The sequence below is a fragment of the Perca flavescens genome, chromosome 11 (genome assembly GCF_004354835.1).
Source record: "Perca flavescens isolate YP-PL-M2 chromosome 11, PFLA_1.0, whole genome shotgun sequence".
Lineage (NCBI taxonomy): Eukaryota > Metazoa > Chordata > Actinopteri > Perciformes > Percidae > Perca > Perca flavescens.
In genome coordinates, this window is record NC_041341.1 from 20599844 (window position 1) to 20620910 (window position 21067).

The window sequence follows — 21067 nt, forward strand, 5'->3', positions numbered from 1 at the left end:
AGTACTGCACTTAGGTACACATTTAAGGTACTTTTTTTTTACTTGAGTAAAGATAGAATATATTATTTTACTCCATTAAATGTAAGAAGATATTACACTTTTTACTCCACTACATTTATCTTGAGGAAAAGAAAGAAAAAACAAACAAACAAATAAAAGCAAAAACAGAAATCACACCTTGCCTAGTCGCCCTCCTCTACTTCTTGTGATGCTGAAGTCATTAGGACTGATACCTGTGCTGCTGCACCTTTCCATAGGTCTTTAGTAGATGATTTGGCGTTGTTAATCCTTGCTGTAGAGAGCTCACGCATAACTATGTCCAGAAAATATGCTAACCATTGTTTTATACAAAACGAGTGGGGGGGAGCCAGCGCTGAGCTATCATATTCTTGGTTGCGGTTGAGCCAGCTATCCAAACTTTCTTTTGTCTCCCAAGCAGATGTAATTTAGAGTCATCATTAAGTAACAAAACAATCGGGTCAGTAGGAATTGGACATCCTATCACATCAGATATTATTTCTGTTGTTTTATTCCAAAACTCATGCACCTGTTCACACTCCTAGACCATGTGAAGGAAAGTTCAAGTTTGTTCAGGTTGACAGAACGTGCAGTAGGGAGTAGGAATGGCTTTAGAGACGTATCTCTTCTGAGGAGTCCAATGTGTCCTATGACATATGTTGAAGTGGATCTGCTGTTGATTTGGGTTCTTGGAACAGTGTGAAATGTTGTCCCAAACTGTCTCCCAATTAATTACATTCCCCTCCGGGCTCAGCTCTTGCTCCCATTTCTTTACTATTGGGAGTTCTCCTATGGATACTTGCATCATTTTAGCATAAATCCTGGACACTAATCCTCTCACAGGAAAATCAACAAGCCATTTAATGATTGGGTGGGTACCTGTACTTTACTTGAGTATTTCCATTTTATGCTACTTAACACTGCTACACATTAGAAGCAATCTTATACTTTTTACTTCATTACATTCTACATAAATTACTAGTTACTTTGCAGATTAAGATTAATACAAAATATAAATCAACTGTTAAAGCATGATGTATTATAAAGATTAAGCTACCCAGCAGTATATAAGTATTTTCTTTAAGTGAATGCATGCTAATACTTGAATGTACTTTTAAGATTTGAATGCAGGACATATTCAGGATTATTTTTACACTGTGGTATTGCTGAGATTAAATGCACTGAATCAATGAGTCTAAATTTGGGATCAGAGTTAGACTCAACTAATATTTTAATAACTATAATTAAGAGGTGAATGCAGTAAATGGGTAATGCAGACTTCTGATTAGGTTTCTCTCCTTCTTGTGCTCAAAATATTGTGCTCCTCTCCTCTTCAATTCTCTCAGATGACGATATCTTAAACAGACCTGTATGAAACTGGGCTCATGAATAAACAAGTCAGTCTGAAATGTTTAGGAACTGTTATTGTATGGAAAATTAACAAAAAACTACAAAAGTTATACTATTTTAACATGGCATGATTGTAAACAATGTATTAATGAAATGGCAAAACAAAACAATAATGACAATACGATGCACAAATACATCTAAAATATTTAATATTTTCAGCACACAAAAGGTTTTCAGACAGTTACTGTATCTCCAAAGAGAAATGTGCTCACATGAAGCAAAGGCAAACAATCATAACAACTCTTTGCATGCTGATGTCAAAATAAATATTTGTATACAGTTTACAACACATATTTTCACAAACTTAAATATGTATAAATATTGTTTGATACAAAAGATACGAAACAACTGAATATCAGGAATATCAAGACTTTGCATTTTTAAAGCATCACATAGTGTTTACATGAAATGTTAATCTGATAAATGAGATACCCCCCAAAAATTGTTAATTCCTTAAATTGTCACTCTTGTTTGACTTGGAGATGATGGTGCAGCACAGATATATGAGAGGTACTTTACCAACCAACAATTACTGCTGTTATCAGTATCACAAATTACTGTAATAAAAGGCTTAACAAGTCATGCATCTGAAACAATATCTCATTATCAGATACGTCATTAGGCCCTCCATGTAATTGCCTGTTGGAGTAAATTCATCCCAATGCAAGCGCATGTCATGAAGTGAAGCAACATCAGAGTGTAACATTTCTTTCCCTGAGTGGTTTAAGACCTGCGTGGCTCAAGTCCATTAGAGAGCTGAGATAGCGTCCTTTGGTTGTCGATCACGTTGAGTTGACGTACGTAAGTCCGAACTTCCGGGTTCTTGCTGGCCAGAGGTGAATCTGGACCTGGTTAAATGAGTGATGGATAAGTAATAATGTTAAAATGAAATTAATTCCCTGAAAAATCCACAACAGAGAACTGGAGTCTAATTGAAATTTGTTATTCAAACCATTTTGATACTTTATCCCAATTTTCCTCGCTATGAAATAAACTTTTGGGATGTACACTCACTGAATGGTTGGCTCCTACAGTATCTCACTATCTTCACCGTGTTAGCGATCATCCGCTGAAAACCAAAGAGCAATGATCAGCAACAGATATCAGCAATTAACTGAATAGCGGGAAAAAAAAGATTTACACCAACTGTTAGACAATAATCTGCACCTTCAGAGCCTCACCATTTTCTCAAAATTGACCAAATAATCGATAAACGTCTTGTTGCCCTCATGAGTGAATGTCATGTCTGGAAAAGACCAATTGTTTAGATGGTTAAAGCTGTTGAAGAAACAATACAATAACAGAACAATTGTGTCATAAAGGTTAAAATTATGTTGAATTCAAAATAAACGGTCATCAAATAAAATTCTGACCTTTGATCAGCAGTGGCATAAAGGGAATGATGGGAGGCTCCAGCTTGGCAACTGTCAGTCGGTACGCCCGGTGGTTCCTGGACGGGTCCTGTGGAAACAATCACACTGTTCTGAGATCTGCCGTCGCCATGTTAAACAGATCCTTCACAGTGCCATCCGAGGATGATGCTGCTAAACCAGCTGACAGTGGAAGATATGCTGATTTTGGATAGAAAACATGACAACTCAAAGATGGAGACCCTTTGAAGTACAAAATGAGTCATTTCAACTTACCATGAAGTTTTCAAATTCTGAATAAAACTTCTTGAATTTGTTGGGAATTTTCTGTGAAAACAGATGCAACTAAAGGTTAACTTGCAGTTGGGATAAGAATAATTTTGACACAGGCAGGTACCCACCTCCCATGTCTGCCTCAATCTGCACACTGCTGGGTTACTCAGTCCCATAATGATAGCAAAGAAGGCGTTTAGATTCCTGTACTCTTTGCAGCTTTGACAGAAAACATGAAAAAGTAGAGTAGTGAATAAACAAAACTGTAAGATAAATCAAAGAAAAAGCAGAATAGACAGTAAAAAAAAATCCACTTACTGGGCCGCAATCTTGATGAACTTCTTTAGAAGCTGCACTCTCTTGCTAAGCTGAGAACACAGACACATCTCTGTGATCACCCAAAACTGAATTTCATTAAACCTCCTCAGGAACAGGTCCAGGTTCACCGTGGTTTTCTTGACGTTTTGCCTCCCAAATGTGTGATAGATGAGTTCAAGCTGTTGGACACCAAAGAAAAACACTTTTGTGAACAAAATAGTGGATCAACTGAAAGTAAACCAAATTAACTTGAAGTTATGCCACCAAGTCTGGTCTCACAGTCATACCTCATGTACACAGTGAAAGAGCTCCCAGTCATAGGAAGTCATGTGGAAAGCCACATCCTTAGAGCTCATTAACTCAAAACCGGCCAACAGCCCTGTAGAGGAACACTCCTGCTCAGGTAGAGGGGTCTAGTAAACAAGAAATAACAGCCTTTTATATTTGATAATCATGTAATCTACTGTTTCAGGAATTCTTGTTTTACAATATTAAAAACAACAATGCAAAGACCATCTTCTTGTGACATAAACCAAAATACGTTAACATGTTAAAAATGAAATGAGAAGAAAGCAGCTAAGCTGCATATAAAAGTAAATTCTGCAGTTTGACTTTACAATAAAAACATTCACATCTTTATAACAAATCTGCACATTCACTAGGTTGCTTAAAAGCTAAAAGCATGGAAATTTACAGTATATAATATGAAAAAAGCTAAAAAGCAAAGGATTTCAGAGTTGTACAGCTATGCATAGGGTTTCAGTGAGCCATCTTTTATATGATGACAATGTGCTGTGTAATTAGAGATTAACCCACCAAAGAATCCAACTGATCCCTCCGGCAGGCAAACAGTCGTCCATTTACGCTGAGAGTGGAGAACACTGAAACATCATTAGGCTTGAAGATGACTTTCTCTGTAGAACAAAAAAAACATGACACAGAGGGTTAAAAAAAACATTTATATATTATTATTATTATTATTATTATTATTATTATTATTATTATTATTATTATTATTATTATTATCTATAAAACAACGAGAGAATCTACAACTCTCTAACGCCTTTTTTAGCCATGCTAACATGGTGGACTTATGGTCGGTCCAACACTATGATGCAGATTGAAATATCTCAATAACTATTAGATGGATAAATAATTTAGTGAAAATAGTGAAATGGATTGGATGGATTACCATGAAATTTGGTACATACATTCATGTTCCCCTCACGATGAATTGTACTAATGTTGGTGATCCATGAACTTTCTATATAGCTTCATCATCAGGTCAAAATTTGACATTCCTTGTCTGCAACTGCCTTTTTTCAATTTCTAAAATGACTGAACAATGTGGTTGAGGTAGTTGTGAAGTCTCAGACTTTCACACTGAGAGATGGTAATGGTATTGGACAACGTATACCATTATGTTATAATATTGTACTATCTGTCCTTCAAGAGCTCTCTCATGCTACATTGTAGCCTTGATTTTTCCTTGCAAAGCTAAAGTTCACTGGTTAGAGATACAGTATATGAGCCGTATGATAATAAACTCCAAGCAAGAGAGCAGCTACAGCTCTGTATCTGTTTACTTGCCTCCGATAAGGAAAGTGCAAGGCCAAGTGTGGACGAGTAAGAGCTGCATTAGAGCCTTCTGGCAGAGACAGTGGAACATCACTACAGTAAGGAGCAGCCACTAACACCAACAGCAACATGCTGAATGTCATGAAAAAAACTGAGCTCAGGTTTTTCCCAAGTTGCTTTAAAGGCCATTCTTTAGCACCTACTGTAGCACCCATTTACAGTCCGCAAAAGGGAGCTAATTTCTCACTATATCAGTCGGGAATTTATTAGTATATCTCCCTGCTTGGGCTCTCCCTGCTGGTGCCGTCTCCAATCATTTGATTAACATGTAGCTGCCGCCGCTCTCACCTCCTGTCGAACTGAGGTTGACCAGGAGCAGGTCCTCCGCCGACCCCAGCTTGTCGGCCACAGCACCGATGACCTCCCTGACTGGGGCGGCCACAGGGACACGGATTGTTGTGTAGGTGTGGTCACAGCAGAAGACTTTGAGCAGAACTGGAGGCATGAATCAGAGCAAATATGGGACTGTCAGCAAGACGGAAAGAAGGAGTGGTGAAGCTGTACTGGAAAGTTGGATGCAGTTGGATTAATGCAAATCTGAGGGGTCACTGGGTACATCTGAGGGGTTGTGGATTGATTCACAAGGGGAAAAAAACACGTTTCTCTAGTTTTGCTTTTCTTTTGAAACCCTGGTTAGTTTTTCCACACACATTGCTTTTTTTTAAGAGGTCATAAGCCAAAAAGGTTAGGATTCACTAGGTTAAAGCTTCCACTGTCCAGCAAAGTTCGAAGAGAACTGACTTTGATTAAGCATTTGCAAAAAACAATGTCCATGTGTGTGTGATTGTGTAGGCAAAAGATGTACAAAAAACAAAAAAAAAACACACAGGAAGGAACCAAACTTAAAACAAACAGGCGTGAGTGTTTGTCTAATGAAGACCTGATGGCGTAAAAACAAGGCTAAATAAAAGTTTCAAATAGCGGATATAATATAACAGTGACGGCAAAAATTTACTGTTTACGATCCAGAGTCTCGGACAAATTTTGTATCATACACCCAAACATGTGGAGGCATGTCCATTACTCACTTTCGTCATTACTCTTGATGGGCTGACGTTTCTGAAGCTTCTCATCCCCCATACTGAACTGCCGCAGTAGGACTTTGTGCTGTGACAAAGTTTAACAGATTAAGGCATTGTGACATTTTCGCACATTACAATGAAAACTAAACATAAGCTTTAGTTTGAAAGAAAAAAAATCGGTATCTTACCTTTTTCTGTGAGACTCTGACATCTTCAGTGCTAAAGTGTGAAAAAATAGGCAGCAATTAAGCTAAAGTGATGTATGTTGGATTTGTGTTGTTTTATATAACCCAGAATAATATATATATATATATATATATATATATATATATATATATATATATAATTATGTGCGCAAACAGGAGGATCACAGTACAAAATGAAAAAATTATAAATATAGATTTAGATTTATGATTAAGATGTATTCATTCACTTACTTTCGCTTTACACTTCTCTCAAGTTCTGTTAGTTGATCCTTGAGGGCTGGAATGGCTTTGGCATCATTAGATACCGCCATGAGAAACTCCTGCAAAACACAGTTGTAAGTTCAAAGTAGTAAACTCAAGGTAAAGACAGCAACAGTGAGATGTAGCTAAAGAGCTTGGAGTCAGTGTTATTTTTTTCACCAATATAAAAAAAAAAAAAATCAATCATTTGAAACACAGTTGACCCCCGGTTATAACAGTGGTCTTAATGTTACTCATATCTATATGCTGACCTCTAGGAAAGCCACAGAGACATCCTCCTCCTGCAGGTGATCTCCATGTACAGCAGCCCATTGCATCACCAGGCGGATCACCCTGCGCTTGTTGTTATATGTATAGTCCAGCTTCTCCTGTTCAGAGCCCTGCGAGGCCTGGGCATGGTAGGTGCACAGCAGTTAAAGATCAAAACAATGTCAGAAGAGCAGAGTAGAAAGGGTTTCACATTTAAACACATTAAGTAGCATAGTGCTGAAAGGATATTGTGCCATCAACACCGGACATAGTTGACTGTTTGGGATGAAGACACAATGCATGAGCGCATAGTCATCTAAGGCTGAGTCTGTCACAAAAAAAGAGAGAGAAGGTTATGTCAAACACCTGTGTAAGAGCAGATCAAAGAGCGCCCAGAGCCATCAGGCCTTGATCCTACATGGCGCTGTCTCTGTCACCTCTGCAGGCAAAGGAAAACCATATGTATCCACACAAGCGAGAGTAATTAGATCAGCTCTGTGATGTGTGGCTAATCATAGATGAGAAGAAACAGGTCAGTGCAGAGCAGCAGGCTGAGGACAGAGGAGAGAAACTCTGAGCCACAGAGAATAAATATACTGCACTGAAGAAAACCCTTCACCGTAAATCATCATCATGCTGATAGATTGTATTAGATACTAATGTACTAATCTGACATGCTGAATGTTGCATGCTGAGCAGTACCTGACTCTGTGAATTGAGAATCCAATCGCATCATTTCAAGGAGGTGCTCCAAAATCTTCTCCGGAGTCCCTGACATTACCTTGTATCTGAAGAAACACAGGATAAAACACACCCTTCACTAATCAAGAAACACTGGCTCTTAATGCTCTGTGACACCTCCATGGTCCTTGACTGATTTGTCTTACTTGAACATGTTTCTGTGATTGCTTTATTTGATAACAATCCTATTTACAATCACCGGGTTATCGGCCAGGCTGATGATTAAGGGGAGTCTGGGCTTAGAGCTGTCAGAGAAGCCAAAATAAAAATGTAGGGGCATCTTCTCTGTGAAGGAGAATCAACACGATCCAGTCTCGGTTGTTTTCATTACTTTATAACAGCATCACAAGAGGGAGCTGCACATGTTGTGTCTTCCCCACAGTCTTGACACTCTCATGTGTGAGGAGCCAAGTTGATTAGAGGGCGACCCCGAACAAGTAATCGTGACTTGCCAGGCCTTCCTTTTCCCCTGGGAGCTCATGCCATCATTACCATTAATGTGTCTTTCTGTATTACAGCGACCGTGGTGCAGTGACAGATGCTTCTATTAAGATAACAATCATTGGCTGCAGTGCACAGGATTGCTCTGTGCTTATGCTGCTGGCACGGCCGGGAAGCATTTTCATCTGTTGGTCATACTGACTGATGGAGTTCCTTTCAATTATAAGGCTGGTGATATTCTATATTTTTGTTATTGTCAACAAACCTCATGAAACCAACAATAAAGTAACAAAGTAATCTTGTGTGGCCGAGGATTGATATATCTCATATCTCCACTCCAGAAACTGTTAAACACATATGAAATAGTTTCCCTGCATGACATATTCCCTCATTATGATGAACATGGGCACTGTAGTTAATGCAGGAGTTTTGTACCCTTTGCAATAGGAGCCCTGAACAATCTGCCTCGTTGACACTGCTGTGAGCTGGCATGATGAATGCATGTATGGAGATTTTGTGTATTGTCTTTATGTGGCTATGTGTATATATCTATATTGCTATGTGTTGTGTACTGGCTGTGAAAACAAATATCCTTCTGGGGCAATGAATCTAAATCTAATCTAAATCTAATTCTGAGTCAATCCCAAATACATTAGTGCTGCCTTAAAATATCACCACCACACCAAATGTGTATTAATCCACAGCTGAAAATAGTCCCCAACAAACACATAATTTATCCTTTTTGGCTGACGTTTACTAAAAACTACAGTACCACTGCTGTAGGAAATCATTCAGCTTTTTAAAAATGAAACCGTATATTAGTGGCCCGTTTTTAAGGATTAAAGTCTTCAGTAGGAATGAATGGGCTCTGCGCTAAAAGCCACTGACAGACAAAAGGTTTTGAGAGATACTGTAACACAGTATTGTTGATTTTAGTATATAAGTAAGATTTGTTGACAAAAAGAAAAAAATATATAAAATGGCAACACACTTCAAAACAAGTCAAGTCATATAATATTTTTTACGTGATATCAGACTGCAAACATATCTTAAAATATCACAAAAAAGGGAGTCACCATTTGGGAGTGACCAAAGTCATCATCCATTTTTTAAGTATTGTAACACAGTCAACTATACTTTTTTATATTTTGCTCTCTGACTGTATAGATGTTCAACTGTTGATTAGAAATGCATTTAAGGTTATAATCTTAACTATGCTTGAAGTCCCCCTATTAAGCATTTATAAGCAATATATAAAGATGTAATAAAGGGTTTATAACACACTCTAATGTATTTAGATGCATGTAAAAGGGCATTTATATTATTATAACAGTGTTTTCCCATATGGTCATTCATTGTCTTTTTATACAACAGCCTCCACTAATGGGTTTTGTAGTGAGATATTTTACATGTATTCAACGTTTATATATTGCTTATAAATAGTAAATAGGGGAACTAAAAGTGTTGTCATTTTAACAAACACCTGCCAGACAGTTAGAAATCAGTATTTCCATGGATCATAAATTGTTCTGTAAAGATCTACAACACACACACACACACACACACACACACACACACACACACACACACACACACACACACACACACACACACACACACACACACACTGCATTTTAATCATTCCTGTGTGAAGTCCAGTACAGTGGATTGTGGGTGCATTTACTTGTAATGGGAGGACGAGGCTCCATGGCTGGAGGTTCGACTGCTGCCGAGACTCTTCTCTAACACCAGAACATCCTGACCGTGCTCCTTCAGACGCACCGTGTTGGCCTCCACGTCCTTCACACAAATACACACACACAGTGCATTTAAGTTATGCATTTTAAACTGTACACTATGAGCAAGAAGCTGTGTGAGCTGGAAGGTTGTGTGTAGTTCTATCTGAGCCTTATTTTGTTTTAGTGAATATGAGCTGTCTCTTCCATAACTACCTGAGAATAGCATGTCATAAACTGAACACAATGTTTACATCATCATACAATCATCTAAAAAATGCTGAGAGGTTTGATTCATTTTCCCTGCTGCAGAGAGAGTGGCATGACACTGGGCTCTGGTCACTGAGCAGAGTGGATTAATTGGCTTGTCCAGTGTACAGTCAGCACACACAACACCGCAGCAAGCAGGAGGCTTCAACAAAGTTCCTGACAATGCAATGACGCCAAATAATATTTTGTGAGTCGTAACACAATCTAGTGTCTAGTGTAGTGTTGGTACTTCCCAAGTGAATTAATTTAAAATACAGATTGAAAAAACACTGGATTATTTATCAGTGTTATTGTGGCAAACCTCCAGTACTACACCACTCATGAGGTAGCAGGTTGGTTAACTCCCTCAACAAGCAGCGGCCTGCTGGAGGAGTCTTCTGTGCAGCAAAACATTGTTCAAGTTTCCAAAGATTCCAAAGATAAGAAATGAGTCAGCCTGAATTTTGGGGTAGTGTATAAAATATAGCACCTGGAATATATGGTGAAATGGTGCAACCATAAAGATTAGGAGTCTTGGGTTTAAATATTTCAGTCAGTGTAAACATCATACAGCTTCAATGAAGAGCCAGTAGAGAAGGCATGTGATGGGGTCAGAAAGAGTGAAATAAGATTATTTTAACAACCTTGAAGCTATTTAAGGGGAAACAAATGTTGTATGTTAAGGGGTTATTAGCATAGACTGTTAATATTATACAGTCTATGGTTATTAGTTAACATATTTATGTTACATATTCAAGCCATTAAGAATGAATATCTTTTCAAGTTCAGTGTTACTAGATTCCTAATGTCTCCCAGGTCATACTGTCAAATCTCTGCTGCTGTATTTCCAGTTTTCCACACAAGTTTTCATCCACAGTTAATTAACCCCAAATCTGCATTTTATCTCTAGCTTGAAAGATAGTAACAAAAGTCATTACCAACATATTTCATATTTAGATGACTAAGCTAATGGGTGTATTAAATGTGAGTATTAAATATATTTTATAGCTGCATTGCTGAGGTATTGCCAACAGAGGGCAATAGACCTTTTAAAATGTTACTGTAAAAGCATCAAAAGATGTACAGAAACTCACCCTCAAAATCCTGTTGAAGTCCTCCTTGTCTACTCTCAGGAAGTGACAGTTGTCCTCTCGCAGGACAATGGAGGCAGCTCGGGGGGCATCGTTGACTAGAGCAAGCTTTCCAAAGTCGTCTCCCTCATGAAGAGTGCAAACAACACCCTGCGAGACACAGCGTACTGATCAGTTACTGACCAATGAATCAATGCTCTGGTCAGAGTAACATGATCATTTTATTGTTTTTGGAAATAGTGTGAACTCAAATGCCTACTTTTCCATAGATGACAACGTTGACTGAGCCCTTCAAAATAATGTACCATGATGTGCCCTCCTCCCCCTGACTGAACACTGAGAGAGAAAAGAAGATTTTAGGCAGTCTGATATACCCTAAACTGGGATTTGTTGGATTCATTCTGACTCTTTAATGCATTTATTAATTAAATTGTTTGGCATCGGCTGTTTGAAAAGGTCACTTATTTTATCACATTACTTACACACTGTTCCTGCCTTTGCATGAGACTCAAAGATCAGCACTCCTGCCAGTTCTCTCTTTACCTGCAGAGGAGAAAGATGTATAACTAAGGAAGATCAATATGAACACAAATTCTGTTTAGTGCAACAGGGAGCAACCAGAAAGAGTACAGCCATGCAAAGTTTTACTCTCCCACTAGTCAATACTGCCAGTGTAAAACAGATTTTCCTAAAATTGAATGCAGTCAAAATCCATAAAAAGCCATGCAGTTTTCAGCAATTTTCACATAATTTGTTTTTCAATTTTTAGTGAATCCTAGCAGCAATGCAAATCAATGAGTTTACTTGCTGAACATGTATTAAACTGTTTATAAATATGTGTTGATCAGTAATGAGATGGCTACACGGGTACAGTAGGTGTGTGCACTTTGCATGCTTGCATTTTTTCCTTCAATCTGCTCTTAAATGTGACAAGTGTCTGAAGAGCTGAGCATGTTTTTTCTGCCACAGGAAACAGAATTAAGATTAATGTCTGCACAGAGACAACAGGGGGGTCATATGACCTCATAAAACAGAAAACTCACAGTGGTGGATAGGTGAGATAAGGCCTTTATATGGAGCAGCTCTTCATAAATGATCTCCAAATCATCTGCTGTTCTTTCAGAGGGACTGAAAAACAGGAAATATGTAAAGACAATCATAACACCACCACTGCACTGATTCACTTTATTTAATATTGCTTAAGAGACCATTGCTGTATAGCCATACTGTTTCCTCAGAATCATCCTCATGTGGGCATCAGGTCCAATCTGTGAGAGGAGAAGCAGGGTGTCCTGCAGCTCCTCTTGGCTTTCCTTCCTCTCCTCCTCGCCGGGTAAACTAGCAACCTCCTGCTCGTCATCCAGGAAACGGTAGAAAAGGTACTTGTCCTGGAAGCTCAGCTCCTGGTCCACTGTGTCACAACAACAAAGACAGCAGGGTTTAAATGTATTTAGAAATCACTGCTTTGCATGTACATGTGGTGCAGACACAGACATCATACAGAGTCTCACCATGGTTGAGAACACCTTCTTCCAGCAGTACCTGCCACATGCCCACAGCCTGAATACGAGAGTGGATGCATGAGCTCTGCTGCATTTGCCAGTCAACCAACTCTGTCCCCACGCAACACTGCCTGAGAAAGACAGGAAAAGACTAGATAAGATCTTATACAAGGCTGAGCAGCATTTATATATTATATAATATGTTTTGTCTTGAGTTTATTAATTGAATCTCCCTGTTCTTTGTTATTTGTTTCTGTTGTTTTACTAAACTGCTAAACAGTCAGGAGGTTAAATAAGATAAATAAGGTGTTACATTTTATTGGTGGTTTTCATTTTTTTGTACCTTTCTTTAAACTTTACACTCTCATATATATATTTTTAGATTGTTTTCATGTGCGTGAATGAATTGTTTGTATTGTTGCTTGCCTCACATTGCCCCTTGAGGGACTAATACAGTATTTTTAATCTAATTGAATTGAATGTTGCAATCTCCCACAAATAATGAAGAATTAAGATGCCAACTAACCTGTACGTCTTCAAATGGTACTTCCTGTCTCTGATCATGTGAGGAGCCCTGGAGAGGATGGCGTTACGGAGAATCTTCCCCGCCCGCAGGATCTTCTCAGACGGGACCTGCACAGAACTCAAGTTAAATCTCAGCACAGTAGAGTTCCACTGAGTACCAACCACATAAACAGGTAATGATCGGTCCCTACATTCAGTAGGTTGATTGTGTTTAATACCTGAGAAATGCATTTAAGGTGAGATTTGGCTGGACTTTCAATGACTGACTTCTGCAAAATAAAATGAAACAAAATATAAGAGCAATTGAAATAAAACACACCATGGATGACAATGAAACTGAGGCTCAACATCACAGGAATCGGATGAGATTTAAAGCTGTTGTGGGAAACAACAGTCCAGTAATTGTTAAAAAAGACATCAGGAAAACAACAACATGCCGGACAAATCAAGTGTTTTTCTTCTCACAGGATGTCTTCCTCACTGACTTTAGCTGTCAACTTTAATTGAACGTATGGCTTTCTATATTGCTTCCCTGTAATAATTATAGTCTGTTACCAGACTCTTGACTGATTCATTCAATTGCTTAATTTGGACACAGATATTGTCAATTACTGTATGGAAATGTGTTTTTGTTTAGTTTTTTTACCCACTAGGGCCATGGGATGGGCTGCAGGGCTGTGACATTTAAAGTGCACTCTGCATGCTTCGGAGAGCAGTGTAACTTGTGCATTTATGTGGAGGCTTTAAAGTTCATGATTTATTTACAAGAAAATTACTCCACTCAGTACCCAAAGAAGCTGGGCTTTCATACTTATAATTTATAGTATAAGTAAATTAGAGCTGTATGTGTGTTACATAAAAATAAAACAAGCTATTTTTAAATAATCTTGTGGCCATGTTGTGACTAAACTCTATGTAGGAACAAAGCACAGGGCACCATAAATCAGCTATAGTGCAACGTTATCAAGCCAGTGGTCAGGAAATGACAACAGGAGAAAGGTGGGACAGGAACTGTTATGGATAGAGACAAAAACTCCAGTCTTATTGTTTATATTTAGACCAATTTTAAACAAACTTCACTCTTCCACGCTCTTTTCCGAGAGGCGAGTAACGGTAAAGGATGCCACTACATCAAGCAAAATAAAAGCACAGAATGAGTTATTATAGCCTATAGGTTTAAATGTCAAACTGTCCACTTACAATGACACTACCCTAGACAGGAACAAGGCCAAAGAACCAGTATCATCTCACTTTCTGTTTCTCTTCATCACGTAACAATAAGTTATACAAATATTTCATGTGTGTCAGTTAAACTACCTTATTCTGATGTTTGGAGACTGAAACAAATGAGTTGTTGCTTATGTTCTCTTTGTCCGGCATTCCTTGTGGGAGAAAACAGAGACTATATTAATGAAGTGAATTAAGATGTGTGACAAACAAAGATCACTGAGAAGAAAGTCCTATTCTCCAACCATAGAGGAAATGTACAGTACAGAGACTCTGCAGGTCCACGTGTTGTAAAAAAGTGTAAACCCACTTAATCCTTGAAAAGGGATTTAAAAGTAGGCTAAGTAAACATAGAACAACAAATCACTGTATATATAAACATATAGTTATACTTAATATGACTTTAGAACAATGACATAAATGCAAAATACCACAAACTTATAAAAAAAGTATAAAATACTTTACAATCTTTATGCTTAATGTGATTTTTGCATATTAAGTTGTTGTGGCTAAAAACTAGAGGGTCCTCATTTTCCTCTTATATTTTTATGCAAAGTAATAAGATTCTTCTGTAGATCCACTATTTGGAACTTCAGATCAATTGTTTCTGGTGTGAACCCGCGGTTGCTGTCAAGGAGTAAACCTCTATATATGGGCGCGCGCTCTACCAACTGAGCTACCCGGGCACCCTTCAATAAATGTTCTGACATTCTGACGCAAATAATTTAGGCTTCCTTTTTTTAACAAATCTATACTGAATATTTTTTTAATTATAATTTCTTGTTAAATTAACATGCCATTAGACTTTATTACTCTAATTGTTACTGTATGGTCAGCAAAGGGATGTAAATGAGGAAATGTGACAGTCCTGCAGATAGTTTGTAAGGTGTAGTTATTTCTCAGTGTTAGGAGCTTTAAGCTTGTACAGTTCCCCTCTGGGACAAATAGCATAATCAGTCAGAGCTGCTCAGTCACAACTGTATCTGCAAGGAAAAACTCTATTCTTAGACGTGCTTCTCTGACTGTTGATACCGCAAAAAACAGACACAGAATCCACACAATACATAGAAAGTGGAAAAGAAGTGTAATATTATGCTTCTGGCTCTACATCCAGGAATAAAACTTGAGCAACTTTGTTCACAATGCTTTGTGTAATTCCTGGCTACTTTAAATTCCTGATTATTCTTGTAAATGTATGTAAAAGTTGTTTCTATTGTTACCTTCATGTTGCATAATATTTGTTAGCATGTAGACCAACTAACCACTGGGCAAACAGTGCCCAGGGAAAAATACAATCCGTGTTACAACCTTAAATAACAGTTTTAGTTGCCTAAATTTAAACAAATCACTCATCATTTCAATCACAGTTATACTGGTCATTTTAGAAAGCAAACATTGCATTTTGTCATTTACTTATGACGACTTTAAACCTGCAATAACAAATTTTTGATCACTTGTGTTGCTTATTTACACATCCAGTAGTTACATAGCAACAATATCATCTGTTGGGAGTCATGTTTTTGTCCACCTGATGAATGTCTAATATTCAGCCTCTTTTTTTTAAGATTATTTTTTAGGGCTTTTCCCTTTATTGACAGTGGATAGACCAGAAAGGGGGAGAGAGATGGGGGATGACACGTAGCAAAGGGCAGCAGGTCTGGTTCGAACCCTGCGCCACTGTATGTCTCAGCCAACATGGGGCAAACGCTCTTACTGGGTGAGCTAGAGGCTGCCCCGTATTCACTCTCTTTTTTGCTTCATTTTTGGTCTCCACCGACTCCTGAGGGAAATATCCGTCACTTTAGCTGCTAAATGCTCCACTATATTCACCAGCTAATTGTGTCTGTTCAGCGCTAATTCTCTGTAGGTTATCACATTGTTTTTGTATGGAATCTGTACTTGTTTGCTTTTTTTTAGAAGTTAACACAGCTTTCCATCATTTTATTTATGATGCTGCTACGCTGGTCCGTGTGACATCACACCATTTATTTTAATGTCACATCAATTCAATCACATTAAAAGAAATACAGTATGTACGTAAGAGATGAATTCAAGATAAGATGTAAGTTATAAAAATCTAAAATTGAATTTGTTGGTCAAAGATCAGATCTAGATGGAGTATGTCGAGAGCAAAGTGCTTCGTTTTATTGAACAATAGTGGAATAAGTTGTGCTTTAAAAGGTGCTCAGTTAGAGTGGTACTGAATGCGTGCACCAAAGTGCTGTAGAAGCACAGCGTTGTTTTAACAAAGAAAACTATTTCAAATATATTTAATTCATTTGACTTTGCCAGTACAGTTACAGAACCACTAAGCTGCTGTAGATGTATTCTACAGAAGAGTGCATCAGCCTCCAGCTGCTTGATGCTTGTGTGATTTCTGTCTTGGTTTATTCATGCATAGAGTACATACTGTAAATCCCCTAAGTACTCTACTGTATACTGCAAAAGAAATACTCAGAGCCTTGCTTTTACAGTGCTGCTCCATAGCATGTTACAGAGATGAATACTACAACAGACATCAACTTTTAAAAGCAGCCCAAAAGGCTACAGTAGTCAATCAAATCCTCTTTGATTGGAACATAAACCAGAGAAACAGTTTCTTTAAAATGTTTCGTTCATTCATGAACTCTTAAAAGATACATTACAACATAGTAGTGAACCCACTGCCAGTGAGCCAACAGACTCTCTGGATTTTCTCACTGCTGTTCATCATTTTTATGGTATATGACTTAGAAGAAGGTAAGTGGTCTGTTTAAGCAAAGTCAATATTGAGTTAACTTGCAACAGAAAAGCATAAATAAAAGTATCAGCCTTTATCACAATGCAAGAAGATGGACAGTTGGACAGTAATAGAATTAGGACAAAAGTATTACATATTGTACAAATAAGATTAGCTTAGTTATATTAGTTATATTACACTACCTAAAGATTGTAAAATATTATTATACAAACAAAATCAAAGTTACTTTAGGGAAGATTTAGAAAAATAAAATTCTGCCATTTTATTGTGAACAGTGTTCTACATCTTGATAAATACATCGAAGACAATCTGCATACAATCTGCGTACTCTTTTTTTTCTTATCTGTACCTTTAAATCTCAAGTAACTGATATGAAAGTAGCTGAAAGTAAATCAAATGCACCGCTGTACCTGTTTCTAATTATGTAACACTGTCACAGAACGTCCTTCTGTGTACACCAACTGCAACCTGTGAACATTTAGGAGCTCCTGCACTGTGATATCTTACAGTCAAATGTTGTCTTGAAGATCCTGTTACAATTCAATTTAATTCAAAGTTCAAATAAAGCTTTCAAATCTCTCACGATCTGTACTGTGTGAAGGTGAATATGACAACAATAAAAAAACTGTGACAAATTTAGGAATAAAATGTGTGATTGCTGAGCCTAAACCACAAATGTAAACAGTAATTAAGGGCTACTTACTGTCACCACTACATCCGCTGTCCATCACACCATAGGGTGGGGCAAGCAGGCCAGCCATGCAATGATGATATTTCTATGAAAATCAGAAAATACAAGGACAAATCAGTCACAGCAGTCAATAGCTTGCAATAAATGATCAATTTTACAGAAATGTGTAATAAGAAGAAGATTGCAGCCTCGTAAACAGCAGCAGTTTTATATTTGGGTAAAGAAAGCTTTGTCCTTCTGTCTCATCACTGTATCAACTTGTCCATGGGAGGCCAAGGTAATATCCCATTGCCAAGTGTGTGTGGTAACGTGCTGTAACTCAACAGCTGACTTTCACAGTTTATACTCTGGATAAATACTGAGACTTTAGTCAGAGATCTTGCCTTTTTCATTAAACTGCTCACACACAGCTCTACAGGGCAGGATCTCCATCAGTAAAGACATACTCAGATCATTTACGTTTGTGTGAATGTCATGTTTTTGTTCATTAGTGTACAGAGGTCAATTCAACCGTAGCCAAAGAGACGTACAAAATATATGGCCTTATACACTAACATTGACGGCCCCTTGGCAACATTTCAAAAAGCTGGATTAGCATTCATTAGCTAACAAAATATATGGAAAATATTTGAATTTTGCAAACCAGGGGCGATTTGGGGTTCAGACCTTTAGGGGGGCTCAGCCCCTAATGAGAATGTGACACAGATACAGTGCCTTACAAAAGTGTTAACCCCACCCATTGCTTAATCAGTAATTTAACTGGATAACAATGAATATACATATTTATTATTATAACAGAGGATGAATGCTAAATATTGAACATATGAAAAAACTACGAAAGTCCCTTTATGGACTACCAGAATCAAATTAAATGATAATGAGGTGTAAACACCTCTAAAAAGGGTCTAAAATCGCCACTGTTGCAAACTGAGGTTGACCATTTAGTTATTATCATCTAATAGGGATTTCTATTCTGCTTTGAATGCTTTTTCTATTATAGAAAGTACTTAACTCTGCATCTATAAAAAAAAAGTATCCCCACCACATTTAGCATCTACTCTAATGGGAGCTGATTTTTAAAATTGTATTTTCTATCTGATTTATAAACAATTTGTCAAGTAGACTCATGGTTCAAGATTAATTTGTGGTAAAAGACAAACAAAAACTGATTATGTGCCGAAGCAACTACGTTCTGAGTCGATAAAATGCTGATTGAGGACCACTTAGTGACCGACCAGTTCTCTCTACCTTCCCATCATCTGGTCAGAGGAGATTGAACAAGAGCTAGAACTATAGAGCCATTTGTTCCTGGATGTGTAATCTACTCTCAAAGGTCATGTTTTAAATTAAATTCTATCCCCTTAGGTCAGTTAATCACTTTAGCAACCCTTTAGGGGCACACAGCTTTTTACCTCAATTAAGAAGCAGTTTAGAAACATCTCAGTGACCTCAGTTTTTAAAACACATATCTACTCCAACATGAAAATTGACTTGCTGCTCATTAACCCAATAACAGATATTGATTAATGTCGCACTTATATATATATATATATATATATATATATATATTCAAAGTTGATCAACAGAACTGAAGCGTCCAGAATCACTTCAACAAGCCTATCTGTGTATCTTTGTTGACAAGTAAAGGATTTAGGATTAGGGAGGAGCACTTAAACTGAGCAGCACATGAACAAATGAACTCAACCCCTTGGAGTCAAAAAAGCCATGCTCCCTGACGGGTTAAATAAAATACGCAGGGTGGGTGTTGTTTTAGAGGAGGATTTAAGACCATTGTCAGGTGTGCAAAAAAGCACTCCATTTCTATTTTGTTAGTAATGATGTCTCTGACTCTAATGACACACTTTGCATTTGTTTCTTTTACAACCACCAGCTTGTCATTGAGTCACTGACTTTTCAAGTGTGATTTTATTTTTCATTTTATTAGCGTATTTTATCTGAGCTGAAACCATTAGTCGTTTAATCTATTAATCGATCAATAGAATTTTCAACAATTTTGATGATCGATTTATCCTATAAGTCATTTAACTTCCCATTATAACGTATAACCATAATACTGACAGAGATGTCCTTCTCAGCTATTGCCTCCTCCAGTAGTACAGGAAAGGCAGACCTGTAGCTAAATGCTCTATTGGATCACTGAGTTGTTGCTTCACATCAGCATTTACTGAAAAATGGACAGTTAATAGTCATAAGGGACAAACAAACGCCACTGGGACTCAGACACCTCCGAACAGAACGTCCACTTTTGTTTAAGCGGTACAAATGTTTCTGACTGCAGCATGGATACACTTTTAGGCGTGTTGGACTGGGTCAAAATATCTGTCACGATCTGACATCCAGACAAAATGGTGTAGTCAGACAGCTTACAGCGTCTGATTCAGTCTCTTACGAAATATTTTGTTATTTCTAGAAACTGATTCCATTACGTTAGAGAAGATTATGATCTGTTTCTTCAAGCGGGTTTACTCTGAAAAACTGAGAGGTTTTACAAACACTTCCACAATAAGGAGACTAAATCCCATCACATCCATGACTTCCACAAAGGCAGCCTAAAAGGCCCTTTTGAAATGAAATCCATCACTAACAGACAGCAGAAACATGAATTTATATTTTCCTCATTTGTAGTAGATCTCCCAAGTTAGAAAGCCAATCATCTTTTATATATTTAGTGACTCACGTAGCTCAAAGAATATGACTGACAGACAGTGATACAAGAACATTTGGACATAAAAAATATCTTAAAACGATCAGATACACAATAACTAAAGAATTATGTTAAATGTGATCAACTATTAGCAAGTGCACAAGTGCTCTTTCTTAATGTTTTAGGACCCAGCTTTAATAAATGCATTACGTTTATAAAAGTAGGTATGTACTGTATGCTTGTCCTTGTGACCGCAATAGGAGGTCAACGGTCAAAGGTCAAGGTCACTATGTGAACTCACAAAACGCAATTTTGGCCATAACTTAAGAATTCCTACACCTTATTATGACAACATTTCACACACATGTCTAATAGGATAAAATGATGACATTTTATACAAAAAAGGTCAAAGTGTCATTACTGTGACATCATAATGTTCTGCAAACACACTTTTCTGGCTATTATTCAATGCTATAAGAGAAGAGGAGACATTTGGTCGGATACTGAATTGGTGACACTAATTTGCCTACAAACTTTGGTGATTGTAAAGATCTTCTGTGCTGCCAGGTTGAAGATGTGTGCCAAGCGTCCATGTTTCACCAATGAATACACTTAACTTTATATTATATGAGTCTGGACAGACATGGATGTAAACTGCAACTATACTGGTTGGCAGAGGCATACAACTGCAAAG

General features: G+C 37.6%; 1 protein-coding gene across 3 annotated transcripts in view; it reads right to left on the reverse strand.

Annotated features, from left to right (window-relative positions):
• Positions 1 to 1560: 1560 nt before the first annotated feature.
• rapgef4a (Rap guanine nucleotide exchange factor 4a) overlaps positions 1561 to 21067 on the reverse strand; it is a 31977-nt gene continuing 12470 nt past the window's right edge. For all 3 annotated transcript variants that reach the window (XM_028591956.1, XM_028591957.1, XM_028591958.1), the window contains 27 exons: positions 17721 to 17793; positions 14368 to 14432; positions 13269 to 13319; positions 13052 to 13158; positions 12535 to 12656; positions 12251 to 12434; positions 12067 to 12151; positions 11506 to 11566; positions 11283 to 11359; positions 11027 to 11173; positions 9632 to 9747; positions 7468 to 7553; positions 7015 to 7093; positions 6768 to 6918; positions 6487 to 6575; positions 6238 to 6268; positions 6056 to 6134; positions 5316 to 5462; positions 4206 to 4303; positions 3677 to 3802; positions 3390 to 3568; positions 3200 to 3290; positions 3075 to 3125; positions 2802 to 2889; positions 2610 to 2674; positions 2443 to 2497; positions 1561 to 2276 (listed from right to left, as the gene is read on the reverse strand). In XM_028591956.1, coding sequence (XP_028447757.1) covers positions 2152 to 2276; positions 2443 to 2497; positions 2610 to 2674; positions 2802 to 2889; positions 3075 to 3125; positions 3200 to 3290; positions 3390 to 3568; positions 3677 to 3802; positions 4206 to 4303; positions 5316 to 5462; positions 6056 to 6134; positions 6238 to 6268; positions 6487 to 6575; positions 6768 to 6918; positions 7015 to 7093; positions 7468 to 7553; positions 9632 to 9747; positions 11027 to 11173; positions 11283 to 11359; positions 11506 to 11566; positions 12067 to 12151; positions 12251 to 12434; positions 12535 to 12656; positions 13052 to 13158; positions 13269 to 13319; positions 14368 to 14432; positions 17721 to 17793 — 2628 coding nt within the window. In that variant the 3' untranslated portion in view covers positions 1561 to 2151. The remainder of the gene's footprint in view (positions 2277 to 2442; positions 2498 to 2609; positions 2675 to 2801; positions 2890 to 3074; positions 3126 to 3199; positions 3291 to 3389; positions 3569 to 3676; positions 3803 to 4205; positions 4304 to 5315; positions 5463 to 6055; positions 6135 to 6237; positions 6269 to 6486; positions 6576 to 6767; positions 6919 to 7014; positions 7094 to 7467; positions 7554 to 9631; positions 9748 to 11026; positions 11174 to 11282; positions 11360 to 11505; positions 11567 to 12066; positions 12152 to 12250; positions 12435 to 12534; positions 12657 to 13051; positions 13159 to 13268; positions 13320 to 14367; positions 14433 to 17720; positions 17794 to 21067) is intronic.